Consider the following 15,467-nt stretch of genomic DNA (forward strand, 5'->3'; position numbering starts at 1 on the left):
TGGGCATGTGCAAATAATCTTTCCCTGTCCCTTAAAGCAGATATACCAAACCTTCGTTGTTCAAGACTGAAATATCACAGTGATTAAGATACCAAGTTTATAATACACAAAAGTTCTGGACTAAATTCAATACCAAGCTAAACCTAAGCCTACACTAAACAATATACAACATATTTACATATACATACATGTATATAAAATGGCACACACCATTTAGTGAGTGCCTACTACAGATCTAAGTGCCTTATTAGCACAACCTCATTTGCACAGCCTTTCAAGATACTCTTTTCATTTTACAAATAAGGAAAACAAGGTCAAAAATTTAGATCACTTGCCTATGGTCACATAACTAGTTAGCGGCAGAATTTAGTTTTAAACCAAGACATATTCAATTATAAGAAACCATCAAAGGAAATAGGAGGAAACAAAAGTTCTAAGAGACAGAGAATTTAGAGGCGGAGAAACTAACTGGTGATAGAACAAGCAGAAGGTCCGTGAGAGGGGCAGGCGGGTGAAGACCAGCAGAGCCTCCATAACGGTAGAGCTCTGGACCTCCTGTTGCAGAGGGGCTCCTCCAGAGCTGTCACCATCCACTTCTGGACTGGGAGGGGCTGACCCACAGCACACCACAGTTCCCATTCCACCCATGAGATTCCCTCCTACTTCCAGCCATGGACTGTACTAATCTGAGTGTGTCCCTATTTTTCACAAACCAAAAAGCATAAACTTGAGATATTAATGCCTCACTGTAAGAATAATGGCTATAAGGATATTTCAAAGCAACCAGGATTTGTTTTTTAATTAGAAGAGATTAATTAGTCTACAAGCAATAAATAGCTAATCTTCCTTATTCCTTCATTAAAGGCAGTCCCCTTGAGACCTACACTAAGAACAGTGTCAAATATAACATCAGCACTCAGTGAATAATTACTCATCAATTAACCTTGGTATTAATAGTCAAAATCAGAGAAATGGATTAGATGACAAAGTTAATTTCAACTAGAATGAATGTAGAATTACATGAGAAATAGAAACTTGCTTTATTTCAAATCACCATGCTTAATTAAGTAACGTACTTTTAGAACCGTACTTTTAGAGACTCCCATAAGAATATTTTTTTACTGGTGAGATGATAATTAAAAGGATGACTATCTTGATTTTGAGAAATGACAAGCTGATGGACACACACTACTTGGCAGAATTTCTATGTAAAGTGTGCATTTCTTCTACACAGTGGCTGTGCTAGAGGGGCAGGGTGGAGGGATCACACTTGTTTTCACTATTGTTAGGAAGAGGTCTCAGCCTCTCTTGTTATTTATGGATCTGTCTTTTGATAAAGGTAACTACCTTAATACTATGAACACCAAATGGTATTTTTTAATTTCCTCAGTATGCTGCCTAAGGAACAGATGTCCTTACACATAACCTCACTTATGCAGTCTAAACCTGACCTAGCAATTACAACAGTCATTTACACAAAACACGTTTTACTGAATTCTTCACATACACTAGTTTCAATTTATGTACACACACAGGAAAGATTTAAGCTTTTAAACTTCACAATTCATTTTTCTCAACAAACTAGAACTTAGCAAAAATAAAAATCAGCCTCCCTAAGTTGTCAAAATCGTTCTTTATATGAACATTATACATATATATATTTTTATATTATTAGGCAAACCAGCTTAATGTATAAGGACGTAAACATTAAAAACCATAACTTAAAATATTTAGCGTAAATAATTTCAACAGAAGTGTCCCCAAAAAACTTATGTAGAACCCACTAAACGTCCAATTTATGATTTGCCAACTAGCTAAAAAAGTAAAAAGGCTAAATAATGATTTAGTTTGTTATATTCAGTCACACTCAACATAGACAATGATTATCTACCCTCTCATTCAGTCATTACCAAACAAACAGGTTATACAAAAAGCAAAATTATTTCTACTGAATTAAGTATCTTACCTGCTACCCTCATGTTTGGTTTTTCAGTCTATGGCACTTTTCATTAAATAAGCTCCTAAAATCAAAAGAAAAGGCAAACATCATTAGGTCTAGAATGAGCATTCCTCCCTAGATTGAGTTTGATTTGGAGTGTATATATTAAACTAATTAAGTAAATGTCATGATATTTCTAAGTATTCTACCAATATTAACATTTAATGAAAAAGCTCTTAGCACTGGGCCTGTCTCCTTCCACTGGGCCATAAAAGCTCCGGAGAGAAGGGTGTGTCTAAAACTGCTCTATCCCCCGCTCCCTAACTGAAGGATGGAGGGAAAACTTGTCATCAAGCATAGACAGATGATGCCTTACTGTTCTCAATGATTACGCATCTGTAACAAACTTTTGATATTTGGTTCCAAACCACCAGTTTTCAGCTGAGGTCCAAAGAGGTTAAGCTGCTTATCCAGTCAGGGAACAAATTACCTGCAGAAATGGGGTGAGGATTTAGGTCTGCTGGCTCCTGCTCTAGGGCTCACTCCAGTATATGATGCCATTTCATTTTTAGTATGACACAATTCAGGTGTCACTATGATAAGCACTTATAGGAAAGGCACCTTATCTTAATACCAGGGGTCCTCTTCCTCTTCATGTTTTCAATTTAAGTTTGTGAAAGAACATATTCAGACCCATAGAACTGCAATTTTAAATATTCCAGCAATCATCATTATTGACGGTGTATGTTATACATCAAATGAAGAAACTGTAATCTGATATTATTCTAATAATAACAGGAAATAGATACTGGAAAAAAAAATCCGCGTACATGTTTGTGTCCTCCCCCCTAAGAAATAACTCAAGATAGGTGAAATTTTAAAAGGAAAATGGGAAAGCAAGTATATGAGTTTGATAGGAAATTCGTGCTCGAGTTCAGCTAGACAGCTTCCACAGTCTACTCAATCTATTGTACAGGAAAGGTATTCAAAAGAAAATTTCGATTAATGAATTCCATCAATCAAAAATATATATTTCTTTATTTTAGACTGTATTTTAGTACTGATGTTTCAATGTTGATGTCTGATCTAGTAATGCACAGAATGATTCAAATAAAAACAATGGCAGACTCCTGAAGGACACTGAAAGGGAGTGAGACATCCAGTTTTCTTATTCACCAATAAGGAATTATCGGGGGTGGAGGTGGTGAGCATCTAAAAGGACCAATGTTCTTATGGGAACTCCCTTCCTCCTGCTCAATCTACCTGAAGAAAATATCAACATTTATATTTATACTAGTACTGAACTGAGCATTATTGATTTCCTTTGTTAGTTATCTGAACACCTTCCACATAATAGGAAAAGTCACTGTTACTTAGCCACAGGCCAGGAAAATGCTAAAAGGAAACAAGAGATACTGAAGTATCCACAAATTACCACATAAAAGCAGGAAAAAAAAATCTTGGCTTCTCAAATGAAAACCCTAACAAGCTATAAATCCTCTTTTGACTTCCAGCAAGATTGAATATTATGTTCAAAACACACATATATGCCTTTCCTCCCAGCTAACACTCCAAAATAACATCACTCTTATGTGAACGTGGCCTGCGATAATTTTTTTGGGGAGAGTGATAAGCACTTGAGCAGGCACCTGATGTTCTATTTCACTGTTCCCATCACCTGCCGAGGAGGTCACACCTGTACAATTAGAATCACTGCCTCATGTACCTACCCCTTGTTTGGACTGCCTAACCAGCCTGCTTCTAAACTTAACACTAGTAAGACCACAGTATAAGCAACTACAATGGTCTAGCCAAATTCATGTTTTCCATTAAATTTCTCAGAGAATAACATTTAATAAAATCTCTAAATTAAAATCTCATCAAATCTCAGCCATGACACATTTTTAATTAGTTTGCTTAAGAAGCAAATTAATGATTCAAGAGTGTAAATGGGCATAAGGAAAGAGTATTGAATATATTTGAGAGCAAATCAAGGAGCATGTTTACAATATGCTAATTCCAAATCACTCCTAACTTGTCTTCTTAGGAGGACATTAAAAACAAAGAAAATCTTTACATTGAATCATCTTGGGGGATGGGGGAAAGTAACACCTTAATGGAGTCTGGTATATACCTCAAACTGAACCTCCAACAAGCAAGGGGAGGTAGAAAAGGTCCAGAGAAAATGAACACAGCAATAAAAGGAGGAAAAAGGTCTGCTAGAAATTCAGAGCCCTTTAATTCAGAGGCAACAGGTGAAAATTTTATAACTATTCTTATATATTCATTAAAAAGTAGAGATATAGAAATTAGAGCCATTTCCAAAATAAGAATATGGATGGTAGGAGGAGAGTGTTTCTAAGATAGATTAAAAAACAAACAAACACCCTAATAGCACATTTGTGAAATACATTCGTAAAATACATTTTGCCCCCCAAAAGTGTAGTCTAGGTCAAAACAGTAAGTTTCAGTATTTTATAGATCAGTGACTGAGCCAGATCAGGTTGTAACATGTAAAGTGCACAATCATCAGAGCCCACTGCAAGCAGGGCCATCATGCTGCCCTGAGCAAGGAAACACTATTCTGGATAAACGTTAATTTAGTAAGTAACCTGGATTTAAAGAGAGAACCTGCGTTAGGGTCTCGGATCGACATACCGGATTTCTTCCAATTTCTTATAATTTAAACATTTCCTTTAGCCCAACTGTCTATGTTGGTCTAATTCATGAAGTTTTGTTAAATTCAGGCCTGAATAAACAGGCATTGTCTTAGAATCAATCAATCAACTTCAGGACAATAGATAAAAACACAGGTCAAGTGACACTTTCTTTCTTTCCTTGAGAAGTGGACTCGAGCTACATCAGGTAAATTAGAAGGGCCCATTCTATATCAACAAAATAAGCCATAAAAACAATTATTCACCAGGAGGGGAAGGTCTTGCCATTTAACAAAAACTAGGAAATAATGCAAACAGCAGAGTAAGTCACACACATTCTTATTTTATGTAATCTTCCCAACAGTCCTATGGCATTATAGATGAGGTCAAGGGATTTGTCCAAGGTCATGTGAAGGGAAAGTAAGAAGCTGATACTATAAACAATTCCACTTCCCTTCCACTTCCCAGCAGCTCCCTGCCATGCTCTAAGAAGCTTCCTGACAAAATTCCACGTCAATCAATTTGGCTTTTGCAAATTGCTCTGGGAATTGCTAATCCCTGCTGCCAACTAGCCACTCTAGGGCTCTGATGGGTTGTCAAAATGACTAAGCATGTGTGTTAGAACACTCGTCAGTCCCCACTGTGGGTAGGGGGCGTGGAACCCAAAGCCTGTGTCCTGCTCTCCTCATCCCGCTGAACCGGGAAGGGAGCAGAGACGCCTGCCCGGGCTCCCCCCACCTCCCCCGGGGACCCTGGCTGAGGCCCCATCCTGCCCGCAGAGCCCCAGAGGAGGCCCAGGACGCGGCCTGAGGGGAACTGAGCGAGGCCTGTGCGGCCCAGGCTCCCTCCTGCCTGTGTGTCGGTACTTGCCGCGGTCTCCTGCCTTTTTCCTCCTCATCCCACCTCCTCAGACACCTTGCTTAAGGGCCCTGACTCTTTCCTGCAAATAATGAGGAAACATGGTGTCCCAGCCAAAGGGTTCCCCCTCCCACCTCCTCGGGGTAGGAGGTTAAAGAGGGTTCAATACCAAACGCCCTGCCCCAGAAGAGAAATAGTCGTTGAGTTTGGGGTCAGAAGCAAGGGCGGGAGAGGCAGCCCCACAGGGTCAGTGCACCATGCTCAGGTTGGTTTGGTTTGTCTTTGTGTCTTTTTGCTTTATTTTGTTTTGTTTTAAACAATCATTAGTGAGATTTTTCTTCAGCCACCACTGTTGGCCTTGAAGCAAAGGGCTGCAGCCCTTAGTGTTTGTAAAATAAGAAAGAACACACAGCGTGGCCATGGTTGGGTTTTTTTTTTTTCCCTCCTTTGAGAATTTTCTTTTGCAAAAGCAAATTTAAATACTTTTTTAATACTGAAATCTGTGGATGAAATAGAAGCTGAAACCCTCCTCTTAGACTACGCAGCCTAAGAACCTCATGGGACTATGAATTCACCCGAAATTTTCATTTGCCATCAGACCGAGCTTTGAAAGAAAAACTGTTCTCTAACCAGGATTGTAACAATAGTGTAAATACTATTTCAGAGTTGAAAGCTGATGGTGCAAATATGTATATAACGCACTGTATTTTTACAGTGATCACTGAATGACTCTACTCTGCCCCCTTTCTGTTACTCCATATCTGTCTTCCAGAAACGTTACTTGCCTTTCCTTCTGTGGTCTCTTAATCCAATAACTGTATTACTGCCATTAAAGGATGCAGTTATTTAAAAAAAAAAGAAAAAGAAAGAAAAAAAGAACACTCATCCAAGACAGAAAGGACAAAGAAAAATGAAGTACACAGACACACTCACTGATACATTTACTATTAACAAACGACTACTTAATTAAGCCAGAAGAAAATACTACCAATGAGACTCCAAAAATATAAAAAAACTATCACTCCATTCAATCCACTTTTAACTCAGTGCTGGCCAAAGGGCAATGTAAGGAAACAAAATTTGCAACCCAAAATGTCTCTTTGGTGTGTTAATTATTTTGAGCTGGAAACAGTCAAGGCTCAAAAGACTCTTTGACCTTCCCCCTTAGCTACCTAAAGAATTTATAGAGGGTCTATAACAGGAAGGGAACTATCACCACAGATAACTGTAGTATGAACTACATGTGTAGACAGGGAGGAACCTAGCAAAATCTGTTTGTTAAAATTCCTCTAGGTGTCCCATTGCCACTGCAAGACCCAGCAAACATTAACCAAACATCTGCTTTTCCATCTCCACGTGAATTGCCTTCCTCCCCTTTGAAGTCCCAAACCACTACCCCCTACAGCCCTCCTCTTTAGTCTTTAGCGGAAGATAGTATTTAAGGACTCAGTTGTCCTGGGTCTCCCCCATGTATACATAGTATTGAACTATTGATTTTCTGTTAATCTGTTTCCTGTTAATTTAATTTTTAGACCAGGCAGAGGAACCTAGAAGGGTAGAAGAAAATTTTTCCTCCTGGACAGCAATTTTAAATGAATCAACTGACAATCAACAGACGATTCTAATATTCGTATGAACTGGGGCTTTTCAAGAGGACTAAGGCGGGGGAAAAAAAGGTAAAAGTGCAAGCAAATAGATTCAAAGTACATTTAGGCCCTGTGATGGCTAATTTATGTGTGTCAACTCCACTGGGCCACTGGGTGCCCAGAGACTGTACTTTGTTAAACATTCTGGGTGTGTCTGTGAGGGTCTTACTGGATGAGATTAACATCTGAGTAAAGCAATTTGCCTTCCCCAAGCGAGTGAGCCTTGTCCAATCCGCTGGGAGACCTGACTAGAACAAAAAAGGCTGAGTAGGGCAGCATTTGCTCTCTCTGCCCTACTGTCTTCAAGCTGGTCCATTGGTCTCCACCTGCCTTCGGACTTGGACTGAAACTTACAACACCGACTTCTCCCGGCTCTCAGGCCTGTGGACTCCCGCCTGCCGACTGCAGACCCTGGGACTTCCCAGCCTCCACAACTGCATGAGCTGATTCCTTCTGATAGTTGTCTATCTCAGATAGATAGATAGATAGATAGACAGACAGACAGATGGTCTCCTATTGGTTCTATTTCTCTGGAGAACCCAGACCCCCTCTCAAGATCAAAATGTAAGAGACTAAATTTTCAGTCCCAGATCAGTTAGAGGAAAATGACATACTACTGAAATCAAAAGAATTCTGCAGCTACAAGTCACAAGGGTAAGTTATTCTAATGTTATGCTTACAAACAAAAGTATGGTATTTAAAGAAAACTATTTGCAAAAAATACCTGCATTTATGTAAATAAAAGAGAGCAAGTGTTGGCAACTATCTGTAAAAGGGCCAGACGGTACATGCTTTGGCTTTGTGGACCATATAGTCTCTATTCAAATATTCTGCTCTGCAGTCGTAACTGAAAAGCAGTCATACACAATATGGAAACAAATGGGCCCAGTGGTGTTATAATAAAACTTTACTTATGCACACTGAAATTTGAATTTCATAAAATTTTCACATTACAAAATATTATTCTTCTTTTGATTTTTTCTTTCCAACCACTTAAAAATATAAAAGCCAGTCTTGGTTCATGACCCATGTGGACCCATAGGTCACAATTTGCCAACCTGAGGTTAAGGAATGAATTTAAATTTTAAAAACTTTTAAAATAGAGGAATAAAAAACTTTCCTGACCATGCTCTAATATTCCAACATTTCTTGCTGGGCTATTTGTGGGATATACAATTCTCATAAGGCTTCTATGGGTCCTCTTAGAAGTACTAGTACAGAAGTAGGACAAATCAGACAACGCTGAGCTCTGTGTTCCATACGTGTTCACCATACATTTTCATAATCAACTGCTCTTCATGGAAGAAGCATATACTCCGTGAGAAGCAACATAATGGATCCTCTTCAAGAGAAAAGAAGTCCTTCCCTTCCTACAGATGAAGCTGTCCACCTACAGCAAAGATGGGAATAAATCTAGGAGTGTTTTCCAAACGATCCCAGGAGACATTAAAAAAAACAGGGAAAATTAATCTTATTATATCCCATTTCATTAACTGTAAAATGATGGTGACGAGAGCTTAACTGTTTTCTAAAGTGTTTAAAAGTGATTATTTTTGTAATGGGCTTAAAAAAGGGAGACGGCGGGGGGAGGGGGGGCGGGTAACTGTGCATCTGATGTTTGATCAATCTTTAAAATTCCAAATATTTAGTTTTAAGAAAACTTTGCTTTAATAGAAAGCTGTCACTATAGTAGGTGCAGACTGCTAACAAGTACCCATCTCCCCCAGATGCCACTATGCACACATCTTCACCAGGAGGGATACATTTCTGAAATAACGAAATGAAGAGGGTGAGAAGACTGCATTCATTTGAAAGAATCTTAACATTCAAACACTCAGTATGACATGTGAGCTGCTATCACCGTGTTATAAATATTGTGAATTTAATAGAATTTGGTGTTTCTGTTGAGCAACAGAAAAATAATCCAATTACTATCTTAACAGTATTTTAGTTCTAGTAGGAGACTCTGATATAGAATCCTAGAGAATGGATGTTTTAAAAATCTACCATTTTAACACACATGTGTCAGACACTTAAAAGTATGACCCTATATGGTAAAAAGGAAATTTTTCGATGTCTACATAACAACTAGAAAAGTATCCCAGGTTTTTAAACTAATCTTACATTTTGACTAGAAGGGAAAAAAAAAAAAAAGCAAAGGAACTAAAAACAAAGTATTTGGGAAAGAAAGGAGGAGATCTGTATAATTCTATAATGCCAAGAATATATTCACTTTTTCCAAAGATCACTGAGCAAAATGTAAATGTATCCAATCTCCTGCAAAATGGCCTTCAAAAAGGTGAGACTGTAGAGCAACAGACCAAAAACTTCTAAACAATGGCTCTATAGAACCAATAAATAAATCTTTTAGAAGAAAGCGTTAATGTTCTATTGAAAACCTTAAGAGAGGGATAAGAGTGATCTAATCCTGGGTTTATAAGTTTTCTAAACTAATACCATATGGCTTTACTTATTTTCTTAATACAATAGCATCACATTGAAATTACACATTGAAATTACATTAAAAAGAGGATTAATATCTAACTGGGCCTCAGAAACAGAATTAAAAGCATACTGTGGAAAAGCACAAATGAACCAGAAGGCACCGCACCCTTCCCCACAAAATGTTCTGGGTGCACTTAGCTTTCCTCCACAGCCTGTCTACCCAGCATAATCTGCTATCCTTTGTTTTTTTTTTTTTTTTTCTTTTTTTTTTTTTTTTTTGCGGTACGCAAGACTCTCACTGTTGTGGCCTCTCCCATTGCAGAGCACAGGCTCCGGACGCGCAGGCTCAGCGGTCATGGCTCACGGGCCCAGCCGCTCCGCGGCATGTGGGATCTTCCCGGACCGGGGCACGAACACGCGTCCCCTGCATCGGCAGGCGGACTCTCAACCACTGCGCCACCAGGGAAGCCCTATCCTTTGTTTTTATCTGCTTCTCCTGGCAGTGCCTGGAGAGAGTAACACTTCAGAAAACTTCCATCTGTTCTGCAGCAGCTGGATAAAACTTTATTCTCTTAAGAATGAGACACAACAAACTATAACTGTCATCCCAACCTGTTCCTCGAGTTAAAAAGCAGTTAGCAAAGAGCCCTGCTAATCATGCAAGTGCCCTGCCTGTCCTGACTTGGCCCCAGTGACTAGTGCAGGGAGAAGTAATCAAGCCTGCCAGGCCACATGCACACTACCCTCTAAGAGCAGAACTATTGCAACAGTGTTCACCCTACACTGAGAATTCCAGAGGACAACTCCTTCCACCACTGTGATGTGAATTTGCTAGAGACCTACAGTCTTTCCTCTTCAGAAATGTGGTATTAGATTTCTGAAATATTTCACTTGATCAACAGGCATTTAACCGTGTTTTCTGTAAATATCAATACTTGAAGTAATTAGAAACTAAATGGACATGTACTCAGCTTTCCCCATCCCAAATCTAACATAGTTAAGCAGGTTTCTCCTGACAAAAATATTTCGTGGGCTTCCCTGGTGGCGCAGTGGTTGAGAGTCCGCCTGCCAATACAGGGGACACGGGTTCGTGCCGCGGTCCGGGAAGATCCCACATGTCGCGGAGCGGCTGGGCCCGTGAGCCATGGCCACTGAGCCTGCGCGTCCGGAGCCTGTGCTCCGCAACGGGAGAGACCACAGCAGTGAGAGGCCCGCGTACCGCAAAAAAAAAAAAGTCATGATCCAGTTGAAGAAATGAAATGGGGATTAGATTTCTGTAACTGAGAGTACAAACATACCAAAAACAGAAAACAAGACAAAATGACATTTTGTTGTCTGCTCCTTCAGAGCTCCACAACTGTTGATTAAACAGCTGTAATGTAACCTACTTTAATCCTCTTTATCCAAGAGGAGAAAGATGGATGAATGGGTAGATAGAAAGAAAGAAAAGGATGGAGGGAGAAACAGACATTATCGAGTACAAGAGCAAAAATAAAACTACATGTTAACTATAAGAAGTTGAACATAAGCAGGATAAAGAAGTGCCTAGTTCACAAATCGCTACAAAATGAGACGAGAGAAAGGCACAAATTTACAGGAGAGTATAACTAGTAAACTATCTTCATCTCCTCATGTAACTATAATATTTTACATTATATCAGATGGGATGTTACAGGTTCCTATTCTGAAGGTTTTAGAATTCCCCTATACGTTCACTTCACTTATACGGTCTTTAAGTAGTCTGCAGAATTTCACTGCACCAGGGCAGACATAATTCTGTCAGTCAAACTTTTCATGTGAAGAAATGGAGGAGCAGAGTGGCTCCATCTGCCCAAGGGCCCCGGAGATGCAAGTTAGTAGCCATTTGCAAAGAACTGGTAGTAAGAAGGTTCTAGTGTAAAACTTTCTGAACCAATTAAAAAATTCATTTTTTTGTTGACCACAGGTCCTTCAATACACATTTAATGATCACCTAACTGCAGATGCTGAATGGTATGGAGAGTCAAGTAGTACACCTGATAACCATGATACTATCTAAACAAGCCATGCAGAACTTATGATGAAAATTAATGCAGACTCATAGCTACAGACGTCCACATAACCTTTTCTCACTAGCACACAAAAACCCACCAGGGTCCATCAATGGATGAATGACTAAGCAAAATGTAATATGTGTCTGTACATGGAATATTATTCAGCCATAAAAAGGAACAAAGTACTGATACAGGTTACAACATGAATGAACCTCTAAAACATACTGCTAAGTGAAAGAAGCTAGACACAAAAGATCACCTATTTTATGACTCCATTTACATGGAATATTCAGAATAGATAAATCTGTAGACAGAGAAAGCGGACTAGTGTTTGCCAAAGGTTGGGGAATGGTGAGTAACTGCTTAACGAACATGAGGTTCCCTTTTAGGGTGATGAAAATGTTGTAGAACTAAACAGAAGTGGTGACTGCACAATACTATGAATGCACTAAATGTCACTGAATTGTACACTTAAAATGGTAAATTTTATGTTATGTGGATTAAATTTAGTTTTTAAAGGAAATTTAAAAACTCACCAGAGACTAGAAAAATAATGAACAGATGAAAATTAATTAGGTTATAAATAAGGCAGATGTAAGTAATAAAATAGCTTGAATCAAACGAACAGGCCGATGAAGGAGACAATGAAAGAATACTGATGGGGCAAACTGTGGAAATGTAGAGGCAGTGGAATACAATTTCCTCCTCTGAGAGAACATCAGCTGGCTCTATTTTAGGAGCAGAATAAAATTCACAAAACCTTTTAAAGTTCCATAAGATGTTATGGAAAAACCCGAACGAACTTTTTGGCCAACCCAATAGCTTTGTGAGGGCCCAGGCTGCCTTAGTCACAGTATCCACCTTACCTATAATTACTGGCACATATAGGCACTCTCATATGTCTAAATGAATGTAAAAATTGCTGAATACTGAGACTGCCCATTTAAGACCTAAAATATGTGGTAAAAGAAAAAAAAACATTCTTATGATTCCCCACAGGGACTACTTTTCACCATTCAACAATCTCTTTTGTCCTTTGACCCTCTCTCCAGTGACTTTTCCCTTTTTAATGTATCTTCTTTAGCTATGAAAAGATTAGTTAGTAATTCTTTTTTAATTGTAACATATATTAGGTTTATTTAAAAAGTCACTTTAACCCAGTGGTGCTCAGTCTTATTTTGACTCCCTTTTAAACAGAAGCCCCCTCCATTGGGGATTTGGGGGCAGGGCGGGGGGCAGCGGGGGCTGACTGCGTCCTTTTTAAAAACCCTCATTCATGGGTGATTCTGAGAGATCCCCAGGTTGAGAATCACTGCATGAAACTCGTTTTATTTCTTACTATCAAGAAATGCTAGTCTTTAATGAGCTGAGAAAACATTACACAGAATCTGTGAAACAAAGCTTCTCACACCTGTATACACTGGGAAAAAAAAAAAAAAAAAACCTGTGATTTAATTAGTAAACTGCCAGAGAACTCAAGAGACTGGCAGCCTTTAAAAAGAGATAGTTAATGATATGACCAACCCGGATGCTGATTCTGCCAATCTGTTGCTGAATGGCATGAGTTAGTAACTTGTATGTTCTAAATTAAATGGAGATCCCTTTGTACTCAATGATGCACTATATGAATAACATTAAGGTTTCCCTTAATGTAAAATTGTAGAATTTGACAGCATACCATTAGTCCTGAAAGGTGGTTAAGAGTTCAAGGGGTCTGGGATTTACTGTCAGCATCAACCTCTACGTAACGTCTATGGGAGTTCATAATTTCTCAGTAAAATTGGGAAAGATACACAAACGGACCTACTCTATGGGTTGTAAGAAATAAATGTGCATATGAAGGCACCCGACACAGTGCCTACTAAGCAATCTAATATGTAGGATCATTGTATTCATATTCTTTTAGGCCAAATAAAAAGAAACAAAGAAAAGGTTCTGTCAATTAAATAGTTTTGTATGACACAAAATGTTAAAAAGCAAAAGGTAGAGGATGATGAAAACACAAAAGATTATACAGCTGGAGATCTTAATCTCAACGTCAGTCCAATACCCATTATTTAGATCTAGGGTCACAAATCGTAACATATGGTAGAAACTGTGAGGACAGCGGCAAACAAATGGGAAAAAAAAACAAGAAAAAGAAAAAGAAAAAAAAAAAAAGGAACGTACAGCACATCCATCAATGACACCGAATGCCAATGGGCCGAAATAGGTTTTAAAAAAATAAAAAGTACTTCCAACTTAGAAGACACTAAAACTTTACAAGTGAGCCAAGACCGCCCTCCTCAGAGTTCAAATGCAACCTACAACTCCATCCCCGCCTCTTTAGAGCACTCGGCCCCCATTTCCGACCCGAGCGGGAGCCCCCGAGCCGGCCACGCGTCCCAGGTGCCAGTCACAGGCCGAAGCGCCAGGTGCAGTGGCCGCCCCGCCCTCCGCGGACTGGCCGGCGTACTGGGGATACCCGCGCGGGGGCGGCGGCCCGGACCCCCGGCCAACCACGCTCTGGTGCCCTGGTCCTGCCGCGCCCTGCCCTCGGCGGGACGCGCCACGACGACCCGAGCACGCCCGGGCACACCCCGGGCCGGCGGTCGCGGGGTGAGCAAAGGATGAAGGTGAATGTGGGTGCCCGGCTGCCCCCAGCCTCCCTCCATCCTCCCCGCCCTCAGCCGCGGCTCCGTCCGCCTCCCCGTGCGTCTCACCGGCCTCCCGCCCGCCTCTCCGCCGCGCGCGCCCGCTTTCCGGCCTCCCTGCGGTCAGTCTTGCCGGAGGCCGACAGGAGCCACCGTCGCCTCCCGCTCGCTCCTCCGCTTCCTCCCGGGTTCCTACGGCTTCCCCTCACCCCCGCGAGTGGCCAAGAGGAAGCCAGCTAACCGCTGGGCCGCCTCCCTCGCTTCCCCGCCGCGACTAATGGGTCCCGCCGCCGGGAAGCCGCGCCCGCCCCCTGGCGGTGGAGGACCGAACGGGCAACCCGCAGGCCGGAGGGAAGGGCCGTAGAGCTGAGAGGGAGGGCTCTGCGGCCCCGCCCCCCGCCTGCGCTATGCTTTCGGGACCTGCCACGTGGGAGCCGCAGGGGCGGCCGCCGGCCGCACCCCACAAGAGGGCAAATAGGTATCGCCTCTTCCCACCACATCCCGCCTTGACCCACACTTCCATAATCCCCACCTTAAAGGAAGAAATTTTAAAGTAATCAGTCCCATTATAGAAGTCCACCAGCTAGGGTATAGGAGACGGTCATATCAACATAAGGTCGTAGGCGATTTCCTTTTGACTCCTTAAAAGCTAACTAACCTACAGTGAAAATACTACCTGTAGGAGCGCTAGAACGTTGGTAACCCCAAAGGTCTAACCCAAGGAGAAAGGTAGTGCTTGTATTTTGCACCTCACTTTTGTTTCATTTATTTAGGAACGCGACAGTTAGAAATGTTTTTCTCCTGTACACACCTTTTCCCACGATTGTGCTGTTAATTGAGAAGTCAATCCAAGTCCCACTATCCAAAACTTGAGAACACAAAATAGTTTCATAATTCCGATACATATTCCAGAATAATTAATAACTATAACTCTCATCATTAACTATTATTAGGTAGAATATCAGAACAGTACATGGTTGTAGAAATTAAATTGCATTAAAGAAATAATAGGGTCTACCCATAGTTAGTCTTCTACCAAGTCTTAACTTTCCTGCAAAAATATAAAACACAGAACTTAAGTAATAGCTATGAATTTGGAAGTTTGTGTTCCATGGTAGGAGGAGGAAGCAATCAATGTATTCTGAGAGCCTTATTTTGCTCGGACCTTGATGGGCCTTTGGGAATGTGTTCACATTTAATGCTCACAACTCAACCGAAGTCAATATGATCTGTATTTTGCTTTAACCAATCAAAAA

General features: G+C 40.6%; 1 protein-coding gene across 1 annotated transcript in view; it reads right to left on the reverse strand.

Moving 5' to 3' along the window:
* Window positions 1–14,496, reverse strand: part of FAM3C (FAM3 metabolism regulating signaling molecule C) — a 46,696-nt gene extending 32,200 nt beyond the window's left edge. The window contains exons 1-2 of the mRNA XM_082632351.1: window positions 14,281–14,496; window positions 1,967–2,021 (exon numbers count right to left, since the gene is read on the reverse strand). Of these exons, the coding sequence (XP_082488477.1) occupies window positions 1,967–1,979 (13 nt within the window). The 5' untranslated portion in view covers window positions 1,980–2,021; window positions 14,281–14,496. The remainder of the gene's footprint in view (window positions 1–1,966; window positions 2,022–14,280) is intronic.
* Window positions 14,497–15,467: the final 971 nt, after the last annotated feature.

Source organism: Mesoplodon mirus (genome assembly GCF_964341445.2).
Source record: "Mesoplodon mirus genome assembly, chromosome: 9".
In the NCBI taxonomy this organism is placed as follows: Eukaryota; Metazoa; Chordata; class Mammalia; order Artiodactyla; family Ziphiidae; genus Mesoplodon; species Mesoplodon mirus.